Raw genomic sequence first — 11050 nt, forward strand, 5'->3', positions numbered from 1 at the left:
TAATGTAATATAATGTAATATAATGTAATATAATGTAATATAATGTAATATAATAATTATAATAAAAAACCCCAACAAAACACCTTCCTGAAGGATTCTACAAAGCTGCCACACACATTTAACCATTTCATCTCCTTTCATCTCTGCAGGAGGAGGAAATCCAACCCATCCCAAGCCAGTTGCACCCCTCAGGAATAAAAAAAAGGAGCAGGACACATACTGGGACCAGGAATTTCTTGACCTCCTCCATGGCGTGGGCCATGAGGGCGTAGGCCTCGCAGGGGGGCCCGAAAACCTCGATGAAAACGTGTAAATCCATGTTGAGATGGGCGTATTTGGGATCCCCCCCTTTACGAAGCTCTTCCTCCTAGGAAAAAAAATATAAATATTTTTATGCCTCTTAAAATCTGTTTAAGAGGCAAAAAAAATCGTATTTTTTGCCTCTTTTCTAAGCTTTAATAAGGTGTGCATGAGTATTGTTAAAAAGAATAAAACCTTTTTATTGCTGCCTCTTCATGTGGCTTTTTTTTATTTTTTAAGGAGCAAAACTTCCACTTTTTTATTGCTGCCTCTTCAGCTGGTTTATTTTTTGCTAAATCCACAGTTTTTAATTGGTGCCAGCAAAATTTTTACCTCAGAATATTTAAATATTCTCTTCTACGCCACTTTGTGGAGCCCCATGCCTCCAACAACTCCTCCACCTCTGCTTTAAGATATCTTTAAGATATTTCTGTTTTTCAGGCTGTTTTGCAGTTATTTCACTAGTGAAAAACAACCTGAAAGTGTTTTTAAAAAACCTTTTTGTGCCACTCACGTAAAATCTGAATTAAGCTACAGCTCTGCTGGTTCTTACCTCAGCTTCAAAAATAAACAGGAAGAAATAAAAAACATTTTTTCCCCATTCTTTTCATATTTTATTTTTTTTTCTGTTAAAAAAAGCCTCCTGGTACTTTGTGATTCACCAAAGATTATCAACATCTCCACTCAACCAGAAGAATTTAAGGATTTCAGAGGGAGCAGCTAGAAAAGGGATTTTTTTATCTTTTTTATGGAGGGGAAAAATATCCCTTTAGTGAATGGCTCTTCAGGAGATTAATCCTTATTTTATCAACTTTGTAGCTCATCTTTCACTGAAGCTTTCTCTAATTTAATTTTTAATAAAATGCTTGGAGAACCACTAATTCTCACAGCACAAAAGGAATTTTGTTTTCCTTTACCTTGGCTTTATCTCTCATTGAACCTTTCCCCAGCACAGAGATTTTAGCACCAGTTTCTTCCTGAAGTCTCTTAATGGTGTTGCCTTGGGGTCCCAAAATCTTTCCAACAAAGTTGAACTGGAATTTAAGAAAAAACAACAACAAAAAAAATCAGCTCCAGAGCTCAAAAAAGTCAACAAAAAATTTTTCTGAATGTTCTGTTGGTTGACAAAGGAAGGAAAAAATAAATAATTCTCCATTTCTCATCACCTCACCAAAAAAAAAAAAATGCACAGGTAAATTTAACTTTCAAAAGGAAAAATTAAGTTTCTAACCTTTCTTTTCATGAAAATAAAAGTGCTCCAACAGAAAAATCAAGCTAAATTAAGTGTTTCAATTCCAACATCTACTCTGCAGCAGCTTTCCAGTAAATCTTTAAGGAGTTAAATGTAAAAACACAAAGCTCCACACGTGGAATTGTCTGTTCCAGCAACCCAAAATCCCACCTATGCACCACCATTTATCACAAGATATTCTAGAAATTCAATATATTAGAAATTAAATCCCTGCAGGCCTGCAAAGAAAGAAAAAAAAAATAATAATCCCTCCTCACTTTTCAAAAGAAATGTCTTGAATTTTGCTTTAAAAAGAAGATTTAACTCCTGCTGACACTTTTCCAGGCACAAAATCCCACAGAAAAGAAGCAAATCCCAGAGATTCAGTCGCCCTTTTCTGGCCCTCACCTTGGGGTACTGTTTGACAGGGATCAGAACTCGTTCTTTCAGTTTCATATTCTTGTGGGAAAATAAATCCAGGTAGTTCTCTTCCTCATCCTTCTTTGTTGTCTCACCCTTCTGAATTTTTTCAATTTCTAAACAAGATAAAAATAGGGCTGCTTTATATTTTCCTTAAACAAGCATCAGATCAGAGATGGAATCATGACAAGGACAGAACCCTACAAATACCAGAAGGAAATTCCTGTGCTTTCCTCTGCCAGCCCCTAAATCTGCAAAGAAATCAGCTCAAACTACATTAAAATCCAATATTTTTGCTAAATTGTGACAGAAATCAGCAAGTTTTTATCATCCAACTCGAATTTATTTGAAATCTGACCTTTGATTAGTGGTGTCAACACCTCCAGGCACGATGAGTTTTGGTTATGTTGAAAATATTCCTAATAAACATCAGTGTGCTTTGGGTTAGGAAATTCTCCCAGCTTCACCTCATGAAATAAATGCAGATTTATCACACAAATAATTCCTAAGTGGGAATTTTAAACCCTCAGGTGTGCAGCCAAAAAGAGAGTCTCAGAAATTCTTAATTCAGCAACGCAACTACAAATTATTTGTCTCTCAAAATTGAGATTTTTTTTTTTTTGCTTTTTTAATTATTTGTCTCTCAAAATTGAGATTTTTTTTTTTTTGCTTTTTTAATTATTTGTCTCTCAAAATTATGATAGTTTTTTTTCTTTTTTAATTGCCTGTGGTGAATTAAAAATCAATTTTAAAGCCCCATTGAGGCAGCCTGAGGGGAGCTGGGACAGTCCCAATAACCTGCTGGAATGAGGTCGTTAAGGGAAGTTAATTAGGGACTGGTACACAAACACCTCCTGGAAATTCAGCTTTCACTGAGAGAAGACCCACATGGAGATGGAAAATCCTCTTCCAGGCATTTCTGAGTTATAAATTCATTTTCCTGGTGCAGGAATAACCCCCATCATTTTCCAGAAGAGCACAGCCCACAGCTGCCTGGATTTCCCTTTCCAGAGGTGATAAAAACACAATTTTTATTTCAAGGCAAACAACTCTGTGACAAATTCTCCCAAATGTGGAGTCAATCCATTGTTAACAATCCCAAATTACTGCTGATCCTTTGGTCCAACAGGAAAAAAACCCCAAACTGATCATTAATATCCATCCCAAATCCTGATTTCAGGCTGTTTATCAGAAGAGGAGCCTGGTGAAAAATCAAATTGTGCCATTTCACCAGCAAACCCAAGGCTTGTAAATTTAATTTCTGAGCCTCTTCCAAGGGAAAGAGACACTTCCCAAAATTATCCACAGCACTGGGATTGAGCTGGGAGAGCAAAGTGCAGCCTGCTTAGTCATGAGCAGGATTTCCAGCACACTGCAGCTGCAATATTTTGTATTTCCTGGGATTTTTGGCCACGTCAAACCATCTGCTTGAGTCTGAAATGCTCCTGTTCACAGCCCCACGAGCCTGCCAGATGGACTTGATGATCCTGGAAGTCTTTTCCAACCTTAAAGATGTTGGATATTTGGGGTATTATCCATTAGGGAATATTTTTGGATCATCCAAGCAGGAATAAGGGGTCACCACCACCCTTTTGAACAACCCCTGGGCTGAGAAGCATTTCTGACTGAAAAAATTAAACCCAACCTCAAGGAAAAATCATCAAATAATCTCTATTTTAATTATATTTCTTTCGTTATAGGCCCAGTATAAACTTGGTTTTAGTGGGGCCTCCTTGTCAGCTGGGCTCAAACCATAACACAGAATTGTGCTAAAAAACTGAATTTTGTATTTTTGCTCCCAGCAGCCCCTTGTCTCCCCTCACAAAATTGTTACCATGACTCCTTACTTTTCAAAATTGAAAGAAATCCCTTGAATTTTGCTGTAAAAAGAAATTATTTTTCTGAAGATACAAAGCAAAAGTAAAAAAACCTTCAAGTTCACACACTGCCAAATTTATGAAATAAGACAAAAGAGCTGTCTTGGTTCATTTTATGGTATTGGTTTTTTTTTTTTCATTTTAGCTCCAAGAACAGGGCAGAGAATCAAGATTTGGAAATTAAAGGTTGCACTGTTTGCCTGTTTAAGGATAACTTAAAACCCTTAAATAATTTGTTTTTCTGAAAATGCATCCTGCAGATAAACAAAAAGTGGGTTTTTTACATACACATCCAGAATAAAAACACCCTCAAGCTTCCTTGATAAAATTAAACTAAACATGAATTAATTATTGTTAAATTAAAAAATTAAAATGAAACTAAACAGAGTAATTTTCTGCCTCCTGAAAACACCACAGGACTGGGTGAAAACCTCTGCAAATCCCAATTCACACCCAGCAAGATCCATTTTTGCCTTCTGCCAAAGCTGCAGAAATATTTGGGAACTGGGCTGGGCCACAAGGAATTAAAAAAATTGATCAAAACCAAACCAAAAGAGAAAAGCAGCAGCAGCTCCATGCCTTGAAATGGAACATAAAACACAAGGGAGGAGAAGCAGCAGAAGAGGAATTCCAAGCTTTTCCAAGCTTTGGGAATTCAGGGCACGTCCAGATCCAAGGGGGAGTCTGGAAATAGGTGAGGAAGGATAAAATCATGGCACTGGTGAGCTGGATGTGACACCAGGAGCAGCTGTTGGAAAAGCTGGATACCTGCAGGGATTGAGGCCCATTCCAGGGGTTTTTTGGGAGAAGGTTGCCACGGGGAATGTCAGCAGGCTGGCAGCATGAGTGGCTTTTCCAGAGCTTTCCAAGGCAGGGATGGGCTCAGCAGGACTCCTATGGGGCAGGTAAAGGGGGCTGGGAACGCTGCTGTTCCTCCTTCCTGCTCCTGAGCTAAGCCCCAGCTCTTCCTTAATAATTCAAATCCATGGGAAGTGCTGGCCTGCAGCTCAGCTCTGCTCTGGAAGGACATTTGCAAGGCTGAAAATATTACCAGCAAAAATAATACTGACCCCTAAAAAAAAACCCTCCAAACCTGAAAGAATTTGGGGGTGGCACCTCTGAGGAAAGCAGAGCCTCCTCCATCCTTCCCTGCTTCCCAGCTGGTTTGATTTCCCAGGAAGGGGAAGCAGTTCCTGGCTAGATTCCAACAATTTAGCAATCTTAATCCCACTATTTCCCTCCCCAAAATACACCCCCCACCCTGGGATTCCTGGGCAGGCAGCTCTGCTTTTGGGGCTTTGCTGGGAAGGGAGGGCACTGCCAGGAGAAGGAGCACAGGGAGGGAAAGGTGAGATTTGGGATGTGGCACAGAAACTCCTGGGATGGCAGTGGGAATGGGAATGGCCACAGCAGTGCCAGCGATTGAGAACATTGCCATGCTTGAACAAAATACAAATTGAAAAGTGCAACAGTGAAATGGTTTCAAAATAATCCAGCCTGAGACAATTTCAGGTGACAGTTTGGGGGCAGGATATCCACTTGGAAAGACAGGAATTGAAGCCATCTCCGTGCCAGGAGAGCCTGGACTCCACGTGGAAGGAGCTCCAGGGTGACATTTCTCATCTCCAGTGACCTCAGCCCTCTCTAACCCCTCCTTTGGCTCCCAGGAGCCACCACCCATCCGTGGGACATTCCCATCCAGTCCTTTCCCATTCCCAGGAATGAATCCCAGCCTGAATCCAGCAGGGAATTCCATGTGGGAGTGGACCTCCAGCTGCTCCTGCCTTTGCCAGGTGTTGCTCCAACTCCAACAGCTCCTTCCTGCTCTCATTCCCACCCCACACGGAATGACACAGCTCACACAGCCTTGGGAAGCTCAGCTCTTTTCCCTTGGAGTTTCTCCATGAAACAAAAACAGCTAAAATTCCCAGAAAACCCCAAATCCCACACTTGGCTAACACTCAAGTGGGATATCCCCCATTTTCCCAAAGGAGGGAAGCAGAGTGAGCCATGCCCTTCACACCAGCAGCAGCTCCCCCTCTTTCCACAGCTTAAATCCAAAGGAAAAAGAGGATTTTCTTGCTCCTGTGGAAAAGGAAGGTCACACAGACCCCATATCCCAGGAGGGAAACATGGATTATATTTGAAAATGCAAGAAATCAGTTTTCAGTTTCTCCTTAGGATAACAGAACCCTCAGTGTAGCCACTTCCATACCAGAATTAGTAAAATTAGTGGAATTAGTAAAAATCCCATCACTGTCAGGCCCTTGCTACCAAAAAAAAACCCAATTCCCTCTAAAAACACAGAACCACCACAGTATTTCAGACAACTTTAAGATGTTATTTTAAAATAAATGAATGCAGAATTCCTGCAGGGCTCCCTCCCTGAGGCAGGCAGGCTGAGCAACTTCCACTCCAGGAAGAAAAAAAAAGGCTGGAATAGGAATTCTGCTGACACTCAAGATCATTTCTGTGTCTGGAAGTCATTTTACTGGCTCTGTGCATCACAGCTTTGGCCCAGACTGAAATTCCAAGGAATTCAGAGCACTTTGGGGGATCATCCAGGCAAAAAAATTGACCTAAATCCACCATTTTACCTCAAATTTTTCCTCATTGTTTTCCTGCTCAGCTCACCTTGAACTGGGACTATGAATACTCCCAAAATAAAGTGATTTTCAATATATCCACAGCTGGAGCTGCTCCAATTTTAAATCTCCCCAAGCTGCAATCAGCAATTTTTAAATTAATAAAAATCCTCCTCCTAAATCCTCGTTACACCCCTCAAGTGAAGAAGGCTTTGCAGGACGCTGCTCTTTGTGTGGGAATTTGCAAACTCCTTGGATTTCCTTTGGCTGGGAGGCATCACAGCCAAGCTGACTGAAAAATTTTATTAATCAAAATTATTAAACTGATGGAAAATCAGATTATAAAACTCCTTTATTCAGATCAAGATGCTGGTGGGTGATGCCGTGACGATCTCTCCTGGTTGTTTGCACAATAGGAGAGAGACAGCAATTCCCAAGAATTATTCCCCGCATAAAATAAGCTTGTAAAACCTCAAGAGCCGCACCAAAACTCTGCATTTATAAACCTCGACAAAACAAATTATTTTAAAAAGCAGGACACCAAGCACAGGGGAGATTAAACCCAAACAGATCCTTGCTTTGGGAACCTCCCAGCTCCCCCACCGTGCACGGAAAGCAGAAAGAGGTTGGGAATAATTTAACTGATTTAAAATTGAATATTAGAAGCTGACTCCGGAGTGTGGGAGCAGCTGAATGGGCTGGCTGGAGGCCCCGAAGGCGGTGCAGCAGCTGCAGCGGGGAGATCCAGGGAAATCCGAGCTGCCAGGCGATTGGACAGCGGCGGTGAGGAAGGAGAAGGCTCGGCTGGGCACAGAACAAAGACTGCCATTTCCAGTCCTTCCTCGGGCTCGGCACGGATTTCCAACGGGGGAAAAAAATCCCAGAAATGGCTCGCTGGGATTTAAGCGCCGCTACGTGGGAACCGCCCCGGGTTTTTAAGGTTCCTTTTTAGCTCCTCTGTCCCCAGGGATGGAAGAGCTGCCCTGATTTCGGCTGGGATAGAGCTCCTTCTTAACAGCTGTTTTTAGGGAATTTTATTGGAATCACATTACCAACACCCTGATGTTTTGCCTGTTCCCGAGCAGCGTTTGCCCCGAGACTTTTCAGTAAAGGAGCTGTCCTCAAGCCAGCGTGGCCAGGACAGGTCACCCGAAGGGTCCAAAGGGATATTCCATCCCCCGGACTGTCATCCCCATCCCAGAAACCGCAAGGAGCTCGGGGATGGGGTGGGCACCGCTCCGCGGGTGGTGAAGAACTGGGGATCGCTTGCTTCTACTCCTTCTCAACATCACAATTATCATTATTATCAGTGTATTTACTATTACCATTACGTTTTATTTCAATTATTAAACGGTTTATGTCAACCCGCAAGGGTCTTGAGTCTCTTGATTCTCCCGTCTGGCTAAGGCCACACCACAAGGACTAACACAATGTAATATAACCACCAATAAAACACACACAAAACTTGCGGCTCTGCGGATTAAGCTCCGATTACACAGGGAAATAGCTCATTTTAACCCCCTATGGCACCGGAGCCAGAACGGCCACCGGGACCCGCTGCCCTCTCCCTTCTCCCGGCGCTGCCCCGGTACCTGCGGTGAGGAGCTGCATGGCGTGCGTGAAGGACGGGTCCAGGCTGTCCTTCTCGGCCATCAGCTCGGGCAGGTACTTGTTCTCGGGCTCCATCTTGCCGCCAACCATCGAGCCCGAGCCACCGGAGCCCCCCGGCCCTGAGGTCCCGCCGGCCGCGGCCCCACCGGGCGGCGGCTGTGTTCCGCTGGCGGCCCCGCGGGCCCCTCCGCCACGGGGCGCTCGGCGCGACGGCGGCGCGCGCCCACCGGGACCCTGTCCTCGAGACAGGCGGCCGGCGGGGTCGTCGCGGCGCTGCATGAGGCGGAGCCGGGGCGGGGACGCCGGGCCGGGCCGGGCCGGGCCGGGGACAGCGGCGGGAGCGCAGCGGCCACACCGCCCGCGCAGCGCCGGGGCCGGAAGTGCCGCGCCGGAAGCTCCGCCCCCTCCGCCTGTGTGTGTGTGTGCGTGTGTGTGTGTGTGTGTGTGTGTGTGTGTGTGTGTGTGTGTGTGTGTGTGTGTGTGTGTGTGTGTGTGAGGGGGGACCCGCCGCGGGACCACCCCGCGCGCCCCCGCGCATGCGCCGCGCGCCGCCGGCCGCTCGGGAATGGCGCCATGGCGGCCGCGCGTTTCCAGCCGGTGGCGTGAGGGGAGCCGCGGAAGCGGGGAATGATGGAGTCAGGGAATCGTGGATGTGGGAGGGGAACAACTCTTCCACTCCGTCCAGCCAGCGCTGCCATTGTAATCCCTAAACCGCATCACGTAGCGCCTCTAAACACATTGAGAGGAATGACGGGTTTGTCTTTACAAACAAGCTGTGGGTTTGCTGATAAGATGCAGCTATCAGTGAGAGACAACAGAAACAATGGGATGGATTCCACTAAAAGATCAAAGAGGCACTGAAAGAGCACCATGAATTCCACAAAAGTTAAGAATTAAGAAGGGGGTTATGCATTGGGGGTGTCTCAGGTATCAGGTGTTCTGGAAAGCCTGTACCTCTCAAGTACCTCAGCCTATGGGGGAAGAGAGAAGGAAACAAGCGGGTGGGAATTAGGATAAAAAGGAGGCTGCGCCCTCCAAAAATTGGAGAGACCCCAGGGCCCCATGGCCTCTCTCTTTATTCGAATAAAGAAAAAGGACTCCTTTGTCTCCCTTTTGGACATAAACCTCTGGTGTTTGTGGATTAATTTTCCTGATAACGGTGACTCCACTAGCTCCCCAGGCAGCCCCTTCTAATGTCTGGCCACCCGGATGGCGAAAGAATTTTAATATCTACTGTGAATCTCCCTTTTCTCAGCTTGCGGCCGTTTCCTCTCAGTAAGCTCACTCTTCACACAGCAGAAGAGACCCCTCCTCACCACAAGCTCCTGGCAGGTGGTTGTGGGGAGCGATGAGGTTCCCCTTAAGCCTTCTCCAGACTAAACCCAGCTCCTCCAGCCGCTCCTCTTCGACCTTTCAGAAGCCTTTGAGGGGCCCAGAACTGGACGCAGTAGTAGAACTGCAGCCTCACCAACCCAGAGTACACAGAATCAAAAATTTGGAAGAGAACCAATGATGGCGCTGGGAGCGCGGGCAGGATTCGAACCCGCGATAAGAAGCCAACCGCCGACTGCGGGATTCGAACCGGCGGTACTGCCTGGACTGCGCCCCGGCGGTGCCGCGCATGCGCGCTCCGGATTCCCTCCAGGCGGCGGCGCTGAAGCGCGGGAAGGGACTGAGGGGGGATCGGGACCGGGACCGGGACCGAGCCATGGGGACCGAGATTTTGGCTTGCCCAGGTCACAGCGCTGCCCTGAGGTACAGGGGTAGCGCCGCTGTGAGGGCTCAGCGTGTTCCTCCGGCTTCCACAGTCCGGCAGGGCCTTGGCAGTGCCCTTGCGGGAGCTGAGCCTTCACCTGCCTGCCCTCATGTTGCTGTGGACCTGAGCCCACCCTGAGGACGAGCCTCGGTGTCTTGGCTCCCTGAAGGGCGAGCAGGTGTGCTTGTGGCAGGTGTTGTCACACAGTGCTGAAGAAGGAAAGAAAAGAGCCCTAAGACCTGTGATTCTGAGTTTATGTGACTCCATTTACGACTTTGCAGAGCCATTAAACCCAGCAAAGTGGCACTGAGAGCTTCTCCGTGTATTTTGAGGGATAAAGGTTAGCTGGTTCCTTCTTTCTCACTGGGGATCCACCCTCAATTTTGCCCGTTCATGGATGATTCTTCAGGTTTCTTTGCTGATGGGTTTGGACAAGGGCCTGGACTTGGTGATCCTCATGGGTCCCTTCCAACCTGAGGTATTCCATTCTATAAATGCAAAATCTCTTTCATGCAGGGGTTCTGTTATTGTGTGTGGAGGCAACACTTGACTGGCACAGACACATTACAGGCAGTGCAGCTGCTTAAATTAGTATAAAACACAGCCCTCTATTAAAAATTCTACAGTCAGAGCATGGGAAACGGGAAGACAACAACTTTTATAATCGGGGAAATCACACATCTCCTCCAGCCTGTGCAGGAAACAAGGGATTCCTATTTATCCACCTCTCCCTGAGCTGTGAGATGTCACCCGATGTTGGGGACAGCGCACTGGCTCCACGTCGCACTCGGTGACTCCAGCTGGGACCGGTGGCTCTGAGCGGGTTCTGACACAACCTCAGCAGGATTGTGAGGGGAACAGCCTCCCTTTTCCAGCTGGGATTCGAAAGCAGCTTTTACACACGCACTGTCACACCCGGCCACGTCGCAAGGTTGTCACCTCGGGTCGCCTGAAGCCGCACAGCTGTGGGGTGTCCGGCCGGCCAGGATCCTGCTCCCAACCACGCTCTGAGGCACGGAACGCCGTGCTCCAGCCGGGAGCGGGGAAGCGGATCACGGCTCATTGATCTGCTGACGTTTCACCGTGTGCTGGCGCTTCCACGGGGATCAGGGCTGGACGCACCAGCGTTTCCCCGTGTGTTTTGTTCCCGGTCCCGGCGCGGGCTCATGGAAGCGGAAGCCGTGGGAACCCCCGTGAGGACCGAACCACTGGCCGCAGTGGGGAGGAGCGGGCTGCGCTGGCGGGGGGGGGATGCTGGCGTGGAAGGCTC

At 46.9% G+C, this 11050-nt stretch overlaps 1 protein-coding gene across 1 annotated transcript in view; it reads right to left on the reverse strand.

The window, feature by feature from the left end:
* The window catches only part of KHDRBS1 (KH RNA binding domain containing, signal transduction associated 1), a 14685-nt gene extending 6343 nt beyond the window's left edge, over positions 1 to 8342 (reverse strand). Inside the window, exons 1-4 of the mRNA XM_015649108.3 lie at positions 8006 to 8342; positions 1940 to 2067; positions 1218 to 1334; positions 221 to 367 (exon numbers count right to left, since the gene is read on the reverse strand). Coding sequence (XP_015504594.1) covers positions 221 to 367; positions 1218 to 1334; positions 1940 to 2067; positions 8006 to 8303 — 690 coding nt within the window. The 5' untranslated portion in view covers positions 8304 to 8342. The remainder of the gene's footprint in view (positions 1 to 220; positions 368 to 1217; positions 1335 to 1939; positions 2068 to 8005) is intronic.
* Positions 8343 to 11050: the final 2708 nt, after the last annotated feature.

Source organism: Parus major, chromosome 23 (assembly GCF_001522545.3).
Source record: "Parus major isolate Abel chromosome 23, Parus_major1.1, whole genome shotgun sequence".
Taxonomy (NCBI): domain Eukaryota; kingdom Metazoa; phylum Chordata; class Aves; order Passeriformes; family Paridae; genus Parus; species Parus major.